This window comes from Pomacea canaliculata, linkage group LG4 (genome assembly GCF_003073045.1).
Source record: "Pomacea canaliculata isolate SZHN2017 linkage group LG4, ASM307304v1, whole genome shotgun sequence".
NCBI lineage: Eukaryota > Metazoa > Mollusca > Gastropoda > Architaenioglossa > Ampullariidae > Pomacea > Pomacea canaliculata.
In genome coordinates, this window is record NC_037593.1 from 12166637 (window position 1) to 12183975 (window position 17339).

At 41.3% G+C, this 17339-nt stretch overlaps 2 protein-coding genes across 8 annotated transcripts; one reads left to right on the forward strand and one right to left on the reverse strand.

The window, feature by feature from the left end:
• Window positions 1-174: 174 nt before the first annotated feature.
• Window positions 175-9087, reverse strand: LOC112562174 (epidermal retinol dehydrogenase 2-like). Of its 7 annotated transcripts, none has more exons than XM_025235246.1 (7): window positions 8944-9087; window positions 5552-5731; window positions 4065-4249; window positions 2882-3013; window positions 2256-2500; window positions 1488-1613; window positions 175-1200 (listed from the first exon to the last, which is right to left on the reverse strand). In XM_025235246.1, the coding sequence occupies exons 2-7, from the start codon at window positions 5691-5693 to the stop codon at window positions 1110-1112; spliced, it is 921 nt and encodes a 306-aa protein (XP_025091031.1). In that variant the 5' UTR covers window positions 5694-5731; window positions 8944-9087; the 3' UTR covers window positions 175-1109. The 7 variants fall into 7 exon arrangements, with proteins under 7 accessions (XP_025091031.1, XP_025091033.1, XP_025091032.1 ...); XM_025235248.1 differs by lacking the exon at window positions 8944-9087 and adding an exon at window positions 7838-8041; XM_025235247.1 differs by lacking the exon at window positions 8944-9087 and adding an exon at window positions 7834-8041.
• Window positions 9088-10979: 1892 nt separating this feature from the next.
• On the forward strand, window positions 10980-13255 carry LOC112562175. Its single transcript, XM_025235251.1, has 3 exons — window positions 10980-11150; window positions 11492-11696; window positions 12668-13255. Exons 1-3 carry the CDS (start codon window positions 11039-11041, stop codon window positions 12918-12920), a joined length of 570 nt encoding a protein of 189 aa, XP_025091036.1. The 5' UTR covers window positions 10980-11038; the 3' UTR covers window positions 12921-13255.
• The last annotated feature ends 4084 nt before the right edge of the window (window positions 13256-17339 follow it).

Sequence of the window (17339 nt, forward strand, 5' to 3'; positions counted from 1 at the left end):
GCTTTCTTAGACTTAAAATAAAGGGCTGACTAAGTGAGATGATTTTATATGAATTTTGCAATGCATTGAATAAACATTGATAAATATCGGTGGTCGGGGAACAGACAGATATTGCATAAAATAAATTTATTTTATAGGAAACTTGAAAATCTAAAATATCGTGACACATAGCCAATGTTATGATTGTTTTTTATTTTTCATACTCAAGTTGTGTAATATTCAAGATGTGTGTTTTTTAGATCAACATCAGGGCTGATTTAATACAGCTTTTTCTTTGCATGAAGATGTACGCACCAAAGATGCAACACTCAGCGCATGCTTAGGATGAGGAGAATTACAGAACATATGCATATGCATGTATATGCACATAAACATAATAATCGACGCTTTCAGCTTCATATTTGTAGCAACCACAGAAAAGTCAATGTGAACAACTATCTCTCTCTCTCGCACACAAACAGCTGTTGTAGTTAAACTATCGCCACAATGACTTCATGATTTATAAAAACGTCTTGATTTGTTGCTCAGTCTTAACTCTTATTTTTTTGTAAACAATAAACTTGTCTAGCATCAACAGCTTCAGTAACCAGTACTTTGTGTCAAGAACCAAAGATGTGTACAGAAGCTGTTGAAAGGCTCGTTTGGTACTTCTCTCAACTACAGGTTAAATAAAATTACGGTGTGGAAATCATGATAGGGTGCTGTGTTCACTCAGAAGTGGTGAGTGAGAAAAATCAAAGCAATCATACAATAGGAGATAATTGTGGGAATGCTGGCTCATTCCACCGACATGACAAAATCTCCAAGACACCACCGAAGGTCAAAACCTTGAACTGACACCGTCACCGAACTGGCTAAAGCAGCGAGTCTTTCCCAACCTTCCTCGGAAAAAAGTCTTGGCATAAAAAGTAAAGTTTTTTCGCTAGACACAGAATGTATTCTGCTATCACAGTTGCCCTGGTGACAAAATGACAAGGCGGTCCTTCTGGGCTGAACATTCGCGGTTTTCACACAGGTGTTCGACAGTCAGGGTGAGGCAGGTGAAAGGAAAGGCAGTTTCTCAATGGCAGCTAATCAAGGCTTTAAAAGTCGAGGGTTAAAATATGCCGTCAGTTAGCCACACGCCCTTTGAAGGTGTCCATCATTGCTGAAGCTCCCAGATAGTCTTGAAGAAGCCAAGCGCACTTGACTGGAAGAATGCTGCACAACATCATCATAATCGTCATCGTCATCATCACTTCACAGCGATAAAAAGAAAGAGAAATTTAAGAGTATTAGTGAAAGGCAGGCAGGCAGGTCGAACGGTGGCAAACTATGACAAACGAATATTTTCTCTTAAATAAAAAATTCAAGCAGAAGACTAGGTCAGTAAATCTCAACAATCTCTAGTCAAAATAAAGAAGAAAAGCACGAAACACGAGGGCTTTAAGTGCAACAAGGAATAATTTGACGTGTACACACGCGCGGACGCACGCACGCATACTAACCCTTTCAATGCATAAAAGCAGTAGAGCACATGCGGTAAGATGATAAACTCCTGGTTGCGTAGAATGGCTTTCATGATTTGATGTGCGACATACTCTGGCTCCAGGGCATTCATGAGCCAGGGGAATCTGTCAGCAGGAATAGTTGACAAATTACACAACTTTTCTCGCCATTTGCATGGCTAGGCATTCAGAGAATGGGAAAGCTACCAGCTTGAGTGTGCAAGTAGCCTGACAGGTCTAGCAGCAACAAAATGTTCGCTTGGCTGCCCAGTATAAAAAGCAAAGATGCTTGGCAAAGCTTGTAACCCTAACTCATGTGTGTACTCCTATATGGCACTAACAATGTGCCCGAGCTGTCATAGAAATTTTATTGTTAGCTTGGCTTGTTAAGCTGTTGCTTGTCGAAATAAAAATATAATAGAGAGTCTCGTGATCTTTACGGTTAGGGAAGTTATAATTTCCTCTCTCTCTATCACTGTTTTACCCAATCCTCAAAGGTCAGGTGTCCATTCAGCAGCTAAATCAACTGGCAAACACGGGTATCGAACCCGCCACTGTACACCTTTCAGGTGGGACCCCGTAGCTCTAACCAGTAGGCTATCCACTTCTGTTGCCAGTTAATGTTGTCTGGCAGCAAGAGAAGTTCAAAGGACCAAATAGCCGCTTTGACTACACATTGTGAACCGACCATTTCTTTTGGCAGGAAAATATGTCCACACCCTGCTAAGTTCAATAAACAAATTATTAGATGTCGAGCGACGGATTTACCTGACAGAGCAGCCGTCGAACATGCCCGTGGAGATCAGGTAAGGACAGACAACTGTTGTGTGGATTCCCTCCTTGTTTTGGGCCATGAGTTCGTTGCGCAGGGATTCGTCAAAGCCCACAGCAGCGAACTTGCTGGCGCAGTAATCCGATAGTCCGGTGACCCCTAGCAACCCGGCAGAGCTGGCTATGGTGACTATGTGGCCGTGATTTCGAATCATCATACTGGGCAGAAAGGCTTTCACTGTCTGAGGAGAAAACACAGGCAGGCACACACGATGAATTATTCTGGTATGATTTGGAATTATTAGAGACAAGTTTTACTGCTATAAATACCATAAAGAGAGTTATTAATCATCAAACTGTATCGTCACCGAGAAAATGTGTGTGTGTGTGTGTGATATCATCAAGAAGATGATGAAGAAGAGTACAAGATTATAGTTGATGAGAGTGGAAAGAGATAAGATTGAGGAGTGGAGATCAAGAGTGGGGGGAAGGATGAGAGACGCAGTGACATGAGTACAAGCTGCACATACAAGAAGTAATGGTGGTGGAGGAGGTGGATGCAATGCAGATGACGATGAAATAGAAGATCTTGCAACTAAATGGAAGGCATTGAAGAAACTCACCCAGAAATGAGCCATGCTGTTGACTTGCATGGTCTTTAGCACCATGGAGTCTGGACAGTCCAGGAACTTCCGGCCAGTCACTATGCCCGCGTTGTTCACCAAGATGTCCACAGACCCGAGGTCTGACATCACCTGGACACAAGTACGCCATCAGAAAAAAGTTTCGTGTGCAGTTGGGCGCACGTGGAAGTCACGTGGATTTACAACGTGGATCAGGAGCAAGCTGCACAACACATTTCTAATTTTAATATTTTTTAGGCTTTAAATCTAGATAACCAGTTTTGTAGAAACCCTATCCACCACCGAATCATTTAAACGTGCATAAAAACACATCTGTTCCACGCGCATTACTCCGTACACCAATACACACAGTTGTCAAAGGTTGTGATTATAGTCAGTTGATTAGTCATCCTGTTCGTCTTCCTCTGCAGATTTACGACACTCTCCATCCTTACTGTTTGTTCAGGTAGTTTTTGTGGCTACGTGTACATATAATCAATGGCTTGGAGACAGGTGTTCAGTACAAGTCTCTCAGTTGCTGTTGATGCTCGAATGTAAGATATTGATGCTTGTTGTTTGTTGCTGTATGTCTTTGTATATTGTATGATGTATAACTTTACTATCGAAAATTAATTTTATTTTCAGTTTCCACACTCCAGTTTAAGTAAATGTTAATGGCTGCTGTTGTTCACTTCCCCCTTGAATTGGGCTTTACTGAAACTTCAAGTTCGAGTAGTTTGTTCCCTGATTTATTTTTGTGTCTTCTGTGTTTGTCATTACCTATATGTACAGTAGTTTGTCCTTCCGTCCTTTGTATTCTGTCCATGTCTTTTACTTGTCTTGCGCGCCTTCGTGAGCGTGATTATGGACTATATATATATATCTCCCATACATCTATAATTGTTTTGAAAAAACCGGTTTCGAGGGTTCTATGTAGTAGTTGTTATTTCCTGCTTGTGCAATGAAATCATTTATTTGTATGTCAAATCAAGAAGGAAGAAAAGGTCTTTTTGATATATCAAAAGTAAGTTTATTACTTAACTGTTGATTAGAATATACGGTTAAATCGGTCTAAACAGTTATCGCCATTAAAAGGTCGACTGAGATAAGTATGACTGTTGCCTGTCCTAAAACTAAAAGTCAGTAAGAATCAAGGATGAAGAAGTTTTAGTCAGCAGACTACCTTCTTGGCGGCGGCGTACACGTTGTCCTTGTCGGAGACGTCGACGGTGTAGGTGCGGGCGACGGTCCCCAACTTCTTGACCATGGCGGCGGTCTCCTCATTGCCCGAGCTGTTTACATCCCATAATGCCAAACGGCAACTGTGAGACGCGAACTCCAAGGCCAGGAGTCGACCTATACCGCTTCCTGGAGAACAAGATCCTCAGCTATGTCAAAATCATTGTCCTTAGTGGGATTGTCACTTCTAGTGACACACTGACACGTACACTAACATCGCCAATGACATTGATACTTTCTTTATGAAGGAAAAAAAAAAAAAGACTCACTGAAATAGTTTTACCACACACTGTCTCTAAAAAGTCAAAACACAAAGCACCAAGACAGAATGCAGAGTTTACATTTATTAATATTAGAAAAATAAAGCTAATATGAGTCACTTGGAACGTTAAGGACAATTCTTGAACGGCTAATTACAATTGTTTACAAGTGATGCAGGAAAACAGATTCGGTAGACATTGTATACTGTTCAGTGAACAGCTAACACATGACAGTAATATGATATCAATTAGAATGACTTGAGTGTTTCTTTGTCTTCCCCCTTAACTGTGACCATTCATGAAATTCTAGAAGTCTAGTACACTGTCAACACATCATCAATGCTGGCGCCTTGTAAACATAGACCCCATGTCAAAGCTATAGGGCAGGGGTGGGCAATTAATTTTCTCAAGGGGCCGCATGAGAAGTTGGGATGGTTTTAGAGGGCCGGACTAATATAATTAACTCAGTTGTACCCAATACTTTATATATAGTATATATACCAGAGGCGGCGTTAGGAACCGTTAGGAACACGCGGGGCCTGGGGCCGACCATCCGCGCGGGGCCTGGGTAATGGAGTACGTGTATCAACATCCCTATTGATGTGATGCCGGAAGCACTGATTTATATACAGTTAGATAGACTGGATGTATTTCGCGAAATAACACACGAATTTAGCGTTTTAATTGTTCGTAACTGTTTGTGACAGAAGCGGTTTTTTCTTAAAGCGAAATAATATTGTGACGACAACTTAATAAACTGCTTGTTGTTATTGTCGGGTTTAACGTGAAGACATGGGTTCAATAATTTGCTTAATTAGAACTTAGAAGTGTTTTCTGAACGTCAATTTTTTTGTCACAACTTGTTTAACACAGCTAGCAATAAGTCATAAAGATGACCTCTGGGCTAAAGCGCGGGGCCCCTTCGAGAGCGGGGCCTGGGGCGGCCGCCCCATTTGCCACCCCCTAACGCCGCCGCTGATATATACTGGAGGGTGGGCCAGCGGGCGGGCCGGTCAGAGACAGGAGGCGGGCCGGATCCGGCCCGCGGGCCGGCGTTTGCCCAGGTCTGCTATAGGGTGATTGAATCAAACAAACAAACAAACAAACAAACAAACAAACAAACAAACAAACAAACAAACAAACAAACATCGTTAGTGGAAGATGACGTCACCTGCTCCTGTGACGAGGACGGTCTGACCAGAGATGTCCTTGGCGATGAAACTGGTGGGGACGAAGAAGAGGAAGACAGCTTCGAGCCAGGCGTAGATGACTTTACCCAGTACAACAAAGAACTCGCACAACGACTCCAACATCCTGTCGAGTTGTCAGCAGCTAGTGACAGTAACAGTGGCTGTAAACAGAGAGAACAGTCTTCTTATTCTTGAGAGCTCTGAGAGATGATGATGATGATGATGATGATGATGATGATGATGATGATGATGATTAATAGAGAATCTCTCAAAATCAGTTAAATAATATACAAAGTTAAGCCAAACAATTAACGTTAAAAACCAATATTACATTTTGTGGGATTATTTTTTTCGTTTTTAAGAAAAGATGGATGTCTACCAAGAAGGGAATCAACAATCAAGGAAAGCGAAAATATTTAACTAATAGTTACATGGCAACATATTTACTATACAGGGCTTGAAATGACTCGGTAAAAGATGAATCAGGTTTTCCCAACGACTATTAGGAGAATCAGCGAGAGAGCTAATGACACTACTGCTGTATACTACAGCAGTTTTCACTGCACTTGTTGGTACATAAACACCACGCTCATTCCTCGAAAGGACGGAAGTCGGAAATTGCTCAACTCTCGCATTTTTATCTCTCATAATGAACTCGTCCGTTTCTCGAAATTTCATTCAATCAGAGCTGTTATCTGAAATGACATTGCACACCTACCCACCCCTACCCCAATTCCGAATAAAAGAACCGAACAGAAAACTGAAAGGCATACAAATGCTGGCCTGCTTGAACTGAGAGGTAGATAAAAATAGCCGGGAGAGGGAGAGTGAAAAAATGAGAGAAACCGATCTTCTGTGCTGTGTGAGAGAGAGATGAGAGAGAGAGCGCGCACTGACCTGGTTGCAGATGCACCGCCTGCAGACTCAGATCAGACTCGCAGACCGCCACTGCCCGCAGTATTCAATATTTGGCAGCAGATGCCTACAGTTACATATTTCATGATGTTTCTCGACAGCCAACCTTCTCTCCACTGGCCTGTCGGGTGTTGAGGACTCACTGACCCGCGAGCGGCGAACTAAGGCGGATCTCGGGTCCCAGGCCGGTCACCGGGCAGGAAACGTGCTTTCATCCGATCTGTTCTGTCTGCCAAAGGGCGAGACCTGGCAGAGAGAGAGAGAACTATCCGTTGCCAAGACAAAGCCGTGAACAGGAAACAGAAATTTCCCTCCTCTTCAGCGGAGAATGGCGGAGAAAGCAGCGATTTATGAAGAATGATGCTCGGCATGAGGACAACAACAGCCTGTTACATTAGTCCGACATACTGAGCCCGCAGCTTGCAGCTTGGTGTCACGAGGTGAATATTAACAGACACAATGGGGTCAAAGTGCTGTGAAAGGGCAGCATGACCTGGCATCATAAATATTTTTGAAGAGTGGAATATCTGGGTGCAGCTGTAAACCTATTTCGCCCGCAAAAAGAAAGAAAGAAAACCAAACGTGAAGCATTCGAACCTCGTTAGGTAGAGATTTATTTATTTTTGGAGAAGTAATTTCTCAAAACCTGCGTTGGGTACCGAAATGATGCCAGTCCCGTTTTCTGAAACATCGTGTGCAAAACTATAACACAGAAATCTGCCCTCAGATGCATCAAATAGTTTTGTATGCAACAGCATGAAAAGGGAAGCAGGAAGGAGTAGACCCTGAACTCTCACTCCAATCATACTGGGAGAGAAAGCGGTGAGTGAACTGTTAGCTACAAAAAGCATCGACGACACAGTTTGAACATGAAGTGGTTCAACATGACAGAGCAAAAAGAATCACTCAGCAGACTTGCAGACCGTTAGAAAGTCACAGTATGACCGTGTTCTAAACTGTTAGCTGGACAAAACCAGGTTGGTAGATGGGTATGTGTGACTAGTATGTAAACTGCTAGTGGTATTATCAGTGTGTAAACTTTTAAATTGACAGTGTGACAAGCATGTAACCTGTTACAAGACACAGTCTGAGCACTGTGTATACTGTTAAAATAACTCTGACAGGTATGTTAACCGTTAATTGGACACAATTCGAATAGTGGTAGAAAGAACAGTTTTACTGGTTTGTAAACTGTTGGAAGGAACTGATCACGCAGTCTGCTCAGAGTATAAAGTGTTAGAGATGTAAGATATTGAGCACGATGTATAAAAATTATTATAGTAAAACAAATCTAGCAAACAACTCTAACAACAACAAACACAATTTTCTTTTGAAACAGTTAACATACCTACTTGCCCAATTACTTGAACCACCGATCGTCCGGTGATACAATCGTTTATCTGACGATTCCGGTGCTCTTCACCATAAAACCTCCCACCTCCAGAAATTTCAACAAAGTTTTACAACCTTTGTGTATGAAGTAAGTTTGGCTAAAGCAGTGGAATGGTGTGGATGGCTGTTAGTTGTCACCAGCCCATGAGCTGACTACACACAGTCGTAACACTGCTTGCATGACACAATGAGGCAAAGGTCTCGCTGCTGAAGGTAAGAGTAGTGAGAGGGGGGTATGGGAGGAGAAAATGCAGAATGAGAGAGAGTCCAAAGTGCACGAGATAATAAAATGTGTCAGAGCTCTTGGCGATTTGTACCTAGACAAAGAAGCGATCAAACATAGGTATACGAGGTTACGTACATATGTTGATCTTGTTGCCTTTATGTTAATATGTGTGATGGGAGACTTGGCCTGCGGGTGTGCACGTGAGTGTGTATGAGACAGAAAACGAAAGTAAATTTTACAATAAGTTTATGTGCTTGATTTTTTGAATCTAGACCTTCCCTTACGATAGAACAGTATAAAATTGTGTTTAACTGCTAAACTGCTATAATAGCAGATATAACCATAAAGTTGGTTGTTAAAGTTTATTCCGTGCCAGCAACAAAGGCTATATCAAAATATTTAACCACGGCAAGGAATATATATATACACACAGACTGTAATCTTGTCACATTTTATTCAGGCCAATTTATTGCGCAAGTGCTGTATAGCTGCCTGGGTAGCTAAGTGGCCGACAGGTTTAATTCTCATGATCAGATCATGTCTCTCTCGTCGATGACTCGCAGTTATCGTGAGATTGGAGGACATTTAACGAAAGTATGCACAGTATATACAGGTCTAGATATTAGACACTGAACAGTTGACATCAGAATAAGAACAAAAATGTAACATAGAAATGAACCAATGTAAGTGACAGCTACTTGGGATGATGCTGATGCTGCTGCTGCTGCTGCTGATGATGATGATAAAAGTTTTCCATGTGTACTTATGTGTCAGCATAAAAAATCATATCACACGTGCACTGCGGTGATAGTTAAAAGGAAAAGAAATAAACAATCAAACCTGCAGATATAAAGAAGAAAGACACCTCTCTCTCTGTTAAGACCGTTCGCTTGCGACCAGCCAGGTTGCAGTTTGTGACTCAGTGGAACACCTGATTTAACCTTGTGAGATAACAGGTAAAACAGGTGTGTGTGTCTAATCGAAGTGCAAATATCATCTCAAACCATGGCTTAAATATTTCGTGACCGACGATGAAAATTATATTTCAAAGCCTGAGCAGAGTTCACAATCAAGGGTTTCGGTTTCTGCTATTTACTGCTAGATTATTATAGCGCGATCACGAAATATAGAAAAGAGGACGAAAAAAAAAAAAAAAACCAAAACAAAAAGAACAAAGAGACCAAAGGAGAAATATGTGTGCATACGTGTGTATGCGTGCGTGCGTTTGTTTGTGTGTGTGTGTGTGCATGTGTGTATATACACGAGCGAGAACCTTAAGATTGATATAGTTTCAAATCAGAGCACGATTATATAAATTCGAAAGGGAAATACACTTGTTTTCGATTGCTGTCATTTTTTATTCTAGAAACAAGCTATCGGTAGGGTAACCCTGGATAGCAACCGATAAGCATTTAAAAAAAAGTCGGTCGGTCAAGTACACTTCACTGAAAATTATGGGACAAAAAGGGGGACGCTTGAGAAACTGATAAAACGTTTGACGTGACGACAGACGAAACAGTCTGAGCGTTGGAATACTTAAGGGACGTTTTTGTTGTTATAACAGATAAATTTTGAATTTTTCAGGCTCCACCCTCCAACAGGATCAAAGTAACACATCACAGTGAGCTCCATAGGGCCTGTCCCATGATGGGTTTGCAGGATTAAGGACAAGATATCCAGCGCAGAAGAACGATAACAACAATAAAAATAATTGACTCTGTCAAGGCCTTGAAGATGTTCGTGTAACAGTGTTGTACCATCTGTGATGCACGTGTGCGCTTCAAGTGCTTACACCAAGACGCAAAGCAAGGGACGCAACGCTTTCACGACAGAATCGCATGAAGACACGTCGAGTTGTGAGCCTTGAATTTCAGTGCATTAAGTCCATTGCACTGGCAGATGATAACCACGATCAACAGTGAATCTAGACTGTCACGACACACTCAGCACTCGAGACTATGACATCTCGTGTCATTTCATTTATCCCAACAGAGACATGGCAATGAACTTCTCGCATCTTTGTGCTGAGCCCAAGATTGGAGTTCGCGGTAATTTTCTTTCTCTTTTCCTGATACACATACAGGATAAACATTAGGTGGACTAAACATTCAAGAACCAGAGCAAAATATATGTGTACTCAATAACGCAATACCGGTCACGTGACTTAAGCACGGCTGAAAGATTTGCTGAATATGGTTGTTATGCTACAAAGCGAGTGAGCTGGAAAAAGAGAGACGGGGTTAGAGAATGTGTGTGTGGGGTAACATCGAAAGTAACTATAAAACTTTTAAATATAAACATACATTAAAAACATTCCTGCAATGCATTCAGTAAAAAAAAAAACAAACTAAAGAAAACAAGAAATATTAAAGTTTTCCAAAACATGATGGAGCAAAAACTCACAGAGCCAGCTAACAAAAATAAATAAATTGACAAACTGTCCTGCTAAATAACAGGGAACATTTATCATTTATCATGTCGTGAAATGAATGGAAATAGGATGAACATCTAAATATCAGCCATCGGATGTGAGGCAACACCGACACTGCAGAGAATTATCCTAGATTAAGGGATTAATAACGTGGGTGATTAAGGGATTAAGAACGTAGGTATTAGATATGAAAGACGACCGAGGCAGCTTGGTTACAAAAACAAACTGTACATTCACAGAGACGCAGAATAAACAAACCAACCAAACAACACCTTAGCTGGTTGTTTCATGAAAGCACGTGACAATCAGTTCATCTTTGTCGTATCTTTAAAATATTTTTCTAACTGTTTTTTAATCAAACACATTCATAATATATTGCTATCTTTACCATGTTCTGGTAAATAAGAAATCGAGCGTAAAGGTATAAAAACAGGGTCGCCATCAAGTGAACTGGACTCTCTTCTGTTGCTATTGCTCTTGAAGGGGTTGTAGTTGTAGTCTGAGATGAGAAACATGAATGTGTTGGTGCTTGTCGGCCTTGTGGCCGGCATGTGTGGCGTGTGCGCTGGAAAACCTTTCGGAAAACGCGAACTGCCTGTGAATGCGGCAGACCAAGGTAAACAGCATTTACTACACCATACTACTGTGACAGCTTTCTACTTCTTTGCTCCTTTGTTTTAGAAATGGAATCGCAAATTTTCATGTTGATTCCTTTACATCGTTGAAGGATGATCACGTAACATAATTAGAACGATTTTAAAATTGTAACAGGATTAAAAACATAATTAGAAGGAAAGCCATAACATTTTTATTCCACACAGCTCAAATGCACCTCACATGTCCTGAGGTGTTCGTATAGCAGCTACTCGAAGAACAAAATCTTGCGAAAGAAATAACCAAGGTGAAATCAAATAAAAGAAAATATGACTCGATGTATCTATTGTTCTGTTCGTACAGCTGGCGCAGCTGGAAGCAACGGGACTTTGTCAGGTGACATTGATGCAGTCATCCAGGGACTACAGAAACAGGTAGAAACATTGAACGCTTCAATGGCAGCAGATAAAGCAAAGGATGATACGATCAACAAGCTTACCAGCCTGGTCAGCAGCTTGAATAAAGCCATACCACTTAGCAAAAAAGAGACTCGACCTATTGTCAAAAAGTAAGAGAAGTACAATGCATGCGTTCACACACAGTCCATGGCGAGTGTGTATGCAATGCGTGAGTGCGTAAGTGCGTGCGCGCTGAAATATACTCGTTCTAGCTCGAAAATCTCGGCTTAAAATACATGAAACACCACTTGATTTCATACACCCTTGGCATCGTGCTGTGAAAGATTAGTGTTGAATTTTGTAGATAAGTGCAAAGGTAAAGAATGAAACTTAAGTAGTCAGCTCTTTTCATTTCGTTGTTAGTGTTGTTGACATAGTGCTACCAAACATCGTGTATTCAAGCATTGAAATATTTTAACAATCAATCAATCGCTCAAGGCATTTATAGTAAAGTAGCAAAGTGCTGATGCTTTATGATCAACACACAATTATAATAGAATATTTTGAACAGTTGACATTAATACACATACTGGAGCCTGGAGCCTAAAAATGAATTTTTAGTTTTGACTGCTTAAAAGTTACTGACATGGAAAGCATAAGTATAATGTAATAAAAAGAATATATATGACTGTTGATGAGCTGTGGCCAGACGTACAGTCGTACTTAGCTGGCTGATAATGTCTAGTTTATAAAATAGTTTAGCTGATGGCAAGTTGACTATGGTTAGCATCCATCCAGTGCCACCGATCTCTGGATGCTAGAAAGGGAAATAACTTCATTGCGCTTCTATTCTTTTCTAAAGGTTAAAGGTAAATTTTTTATTTTCTTTCCTTTCTTCAATAAAGTATTGCTTAGTTTGGTTACAACAAATAATCTAAAATTTTAGAAACATTTGTCACTCACAGTATGTTGTAGTTATGAGATATACAGTTTTATGAGTGCTTCTATGACTATACAAGCTCCATACAGCGTGATGAGTGATGAGCAAATTGGTAAGAGTGTGAGTGAGTGCATACAAGTGTGTGAATGAGCGCATGCATGGACTGGCTTTCTGACTGAGGTCTTGTTTGTGTTATTTTAGTGTTGCAGACAAAGCAGGGAAGACCAGTGCATTGAGCTGGGGTGACATACTCACACATCTTACTGATCTTCTGAAAAAAATACCATTTAGTGCGAACGGAAGAGGTGACAATGCTCCCCTTGAGCCATCATTTGAAGAATCCTTCGATCCACCAGTTGTAGAATCCTTCGATCCACCGGCTGAAGAACCCTCCGATTTTTCATTTGAAGAACCCTCCGATTTTTCATTTGGAGATTTTGGTGGGTTTTTTTAACCAATCGACCCTGAACCTGCGGAAGAACTGATCGCGGCACCTGTTGGGGAACCGGAGATACAAAATGTTGAAGACATTGGCTCGGATGACATTGCTCTTTATGATATTGTTTCTGGCCACTTCGGATCTTTTAATAGGTTTGAATTACGACGATGATGGCAGGTTTGAGACACGCCTTCATGCGCTGTAATGGTGGTCTTGACATACACCATTTGTCTATTTGACTTTATTCTTCAAACACTAACCACTTCTTCTGTTTTAGTGGTTTGCACTGTCATAGAGGAGAAAACTGGCGAAAGCTAGTTTTTAGAGTCTTTATTTCAATTATATCACTTCTGAAAAAAAACCCTGTCGATTTATTTTTACTTTGAGAGAGAGTGAGTGAGAGGAGACACACACACACGAGAGAGAGAGCGAGAGAGCGAGAGAGCGAGAGAGCTTTTTTTTATACAACGAGTCAGCAACTAAAGCTAGATCATGGCAAAGCATTCGGCCTTGTAACCAGGTGCCACATGCAGGGAAAAAGGATGCCCGGGACGAGATCTGAACTCAGGGCAACCAATCCATCACTATATTATTAAAGGCTTTAACAGTTGCGCCACCGGACCGCCTTGAGAGAGAGAGAGAAGGCGGAATGGGAGAGACTGCAGAGAATGGGGAAATGAGCCCCACATAAATCCATTTTATTACTACTGCTTTATTCCCTTATACAATTTACATATTCACACAGCGGAAACAAATTATTTATTTCGTAAGTCTGAAGGTTTTCTATACCGCGCTTGCCGACAGACTTCAACATAGATCGGACAAGCTCAACCTCGAGCTGTCTGTTGAAAAAGCTTTCTAAATTAGTTTTTCTAGCTGTGGCTCACACACTCTCATGTAGAGGAACCTGTTGTCGATACCCAATGGGTTCCCACACTTATAGGATGGCCAAGCTTTGAGTTGTACACAACGCTGTACATTTCCATCCATCCTCTGTCTAATTTTGTAGAAACTTAGAAACTACGTTTAACAAGAGGCAGGGCTTCTGCTAAGGCTAAATTCTTTGGGGTCCCAGGGACCCCTTCTTCAGATTTTTATGGGGTCCCTGTTCTTCGCCAAAATGTGAAGGGGACCCCATTGACGAAAATTGAACGGGTCCTCCGAACTTTTAATGTGTACTGTACGCAATTTTAAGCGTAAGCAGAAACCCTGAGAGGAATAATACAAAAATAAAAAACGCTACACTAAACTAACTATCGCAACGGTAGCTAATGAGAACTTGTCTGGGCAAAGACTGAAAAATAGTTGTTGCCGGTATCAATGTCACAATGCGCTCTGTCTTAAAAGGCTAGTAATTAAAGGATTTGTGGGGTGCATATTTTTTAATGAATGGGTGAAATACACAGTTTTACCCAATAATTAAAAATCTTGTACTCGCCATTTCTTAAAAAAAAAAAAACGCCAAATGGTTGATTAAAATAGCCCACCGACTGATCGTTCGACCAGCTCTTCATCACGTGGAACGTAAAATGGATTCACTAATAAAAAAAGTCTCTCCGAAAAAAATCCACCATACCATGCTGACGGGGCACTCTAAAACTTGCACTTCATCATGGAAATAAAAAAAATGTTCCTCCTAGTGTGAAAATTGCCTAACACGAGAAAACATTTATTAACAGTCTCGTCAAAGTGAGAATTAAATTTTGGAGGAAAATTATTGTACTCACCTCAGTAAGTCATAACATCAAAACAATCAGGTTATGAAAAATTGTGTCTATTTTTGTAATATATGGTATCAGGTTATTGTTAGTTAGACATAACAGACCTCCCGAACGACGACCTTGATTATTAAATTTAATAGCCGGTTTGTAGAAACAGTGATAATTTGAAAAGACTGTAGAAGTAAAGTTTTCCATAAATGTTTCTACAAGGCAAATGAGGTCAAATGACATAATGAAAGACAGGAAATCGTTGTTCATTAACTTACCTTGCAGTCCACATACATTCCAATGTAGAAAGGAAAGTTTATTATGTATGCCAGCACTTTGTTCTTCACCACTGCTTCCATTTTCACAATCAGGGGATGTAACTCTCATTTGTTTCTGTGTATCTTCATTGGGGTTAATGTCCTTGGACTTGTCAACACTCTCACACTACCAATAAGAAACACCAGAAGGTCCCTCGATATTATGTGATAGGAATTTTAATGAACTGTGGTGGGCCGGGCCATCTTGTCACCTCCATTCACTGGGCAGGCAACTCCGCCCACTCATACGAGAGGTTTGCTTTACTTGATTACCGGTCTTGAGCTGTACGAGGGGGCTGCCTGTGTCTAGAATAGTGTCTATCTGTACAATCTTGCTCCGAATGTTCACCGTATTCACTGAATTCGCTCTGATTAGCATGCTGATCACTTGCACACACACTGCTAACAGAGCGTTCAGTAGACATCGCTCCATTATTTCACAGTTGGTGTCAGTGTCGCCAGCGAAGGATGTCTGGCGGGAGGAAGATCGGGTAGGTTGTTGACATCTGTCACTCCGATCTTGTCCATTCGATTGAGTATGACGTATGTGTTCCTGGCAGTTGTAGGCACCTAGGGTGGCAGTAGCAGGGTGGTCGGGGTCCGTCATGTACTTGCCATCTTCGTTAACTGCTTTGTTAACAGCAGCCTCGTTGTCTATGACGTGACCGGTTCTGGGACGTGTGAGTCTCGGTTCTAAGTGGAGTTGACCATTTTTGGAACTAGGGACAGGTAGTAGGCTGATTGGCAATGAAGGCTGATATATGCAGGGAGAAGAGGGGAACAAGGATTGATTATCTTCACAGTCATCTGCATGATGTATGTAATATTGTATTATTTTGTTGCTGCTCCCCCTTCAAAAAGGCCAATGGCCCCCCTGAATAAACTACTTATGCTAAAACGACAAGTAAGTCATAACATCTTAACAAAAACAGTTAAACGCTTTAATAATTCTTCGCTTACGTGCAATGATCATCCGTTTCCTTCTGATATCAAATGTAGTAAATGTGGTATTTGTGACTTTACAGCAGCTCAGTTACGAAAGTGTTTCGGGTATCAGGCCGCTAGGACAAAGTCACAGGTGATGCAACAACTCTCTAATAACCACCATATGTTTGATGCATTAAAATATGACAAAATATATCAACAGATGTGAGCAGTGGCGTAGGAGGATGCTCAGCTTTGGGAGGGTACAAGTGGTAAACTCCATGCCGACAGTGAATGTTTTTGAGGGGATGGTGTCCTACCTCTCCCCTCCGACTGATTAGCAGTGTGACATGCACCAATGTTGAATATACCTCACATTAAAATAACGAGAAAAATTAGATTAACATGCAGGGTACATTTATAGTAAGCACAAAAACGAGAACCTCCGTTAATTCTTACTCAAATGTCTGGGACAGACAGGCTCACCTGTTTAGCCGCTGACCGGTGGAGTTACCGGCAGAGCGAGACTTGGGAGTGGTCTCCCTTACAAGAGCAAAGGTGAAGCAGACGGCAGGTACAACGACAATGACGGACGTCGTCAACGGACTGCGCTTTGCCTTCATAGGGCTATCTCAAATTATCTTTTCTTGGTTGATTTAATAGTTTTAATAGTTTTCTGTATATTTGTCAGAGGCAGCCTTTAGCTATGCGGGGCCGAGAGTAGTAAGTGTTGGCAATATACCATATCACAAAAATATCCTGTCTCACCTCCTCCGAGCTCCTTACGATCTAGATGTTTGATGCATTAAAATATGACAAAATATATCAACAGATGTGAGCAGTGGCGTAGGAGGATGCTCAGCTTTGGGAGGGTACAAGTGGTAAACTCCATGCCGACAGTGAATGTTTTTGAGGGGGTGGTGTCCTACCTCCCCCCTCCCACTGATTAGCAGTGTGACATGCACCAATTTTGAATATACCTCACATTAAAGTAAGGAGTAAAATTAGATTCAGCATACAGGGCACAGTTACAGTAAGCACAAAAAAGAGAACCTCCGTTAATTCTCATTCAAATGTCTGGGACGCTGAATTGTTTTTCCTCAACATGTCACTGAAGGGAAAAACTTCGGAAGTCTTCGGAAGCGTGACGTCAGTGAGTACCTGATTGGTTGACTTTTTCAGCTGTTAACGGGAAGTAATCCATAGAGGAATAATTCCTAAAGGTTTCAGTGTTGTCTCCCTTATGTATTCGTTCATTTTCAAGCTCAGACTCTACTGGGGTTGCAACAATGTGCCGCTCACCTGTGGCCGGTGTCATTGTTATTTTGGGTAAGATTTTCGTGGAATAGTTTATACCAGCATCTAAGCAGAAACGAGGCACGATAACTGTGAGGTTGTTTATCCCGGGCTGATCTCATCAGCTTTACTGCTTTTTCAACACATGAATAAATGTGACAGTTGACACTCATTGTTCATGGGGTGCG

What these genes read in the sequence shown, in the direction of transcription:
- LOC112562174 (XM_025235246.1), bottom strand. Translation starts at nt 5,693, where the DNA reads ATGTTGGAGTCGTTGTGCGAGTTCTTTGTTGTACTGGGTAAAGTCATC. An exon ending in TTCGACGGCTGCTCTGTCAG is followed by an intron (nt 1,614 to 2,255) that starts GTAAATCCGTCG and finishes TCCTGCTGACAG; the next exon opens with ATTCCCCTGGCTCATGAATG. An exon ending in TGCTTTTATGCATTGAAAGG is followed by an intron (nt 1,201 to 1,487) that starts GTTAGTATGCGT and finishes GATGTTGTGCAG; the next exon opens with CATTCTTCCAGTCAAGTGCG.
- LOC112562175 (XM_025235251.1), top strand. Translation starts at nt 11,039, where the DNA reads ATGAGAAACATGAATGTGTTGGTGCTTGTCGGCCTTGTGGCCGGCATG. An exon ending in TGTGAATGCGGCAGACCAAG is followed by an intron (nt 11,151 to 11,491) that starts GTAAACAGCATT and finishes CTGTTCGTACAG; the next exon opens with CTGGCGCAGCTGGAAGCAAC. An exon ending in ACTCGACCTATTGTCAAAAA is followed by an intron (nt 11,697 to 12,667) that starts GTAAGAGAAGTA and finishes GTGTTATTTTAG; the next exon opens with TGTTGCAGACAAAGCAGGGA.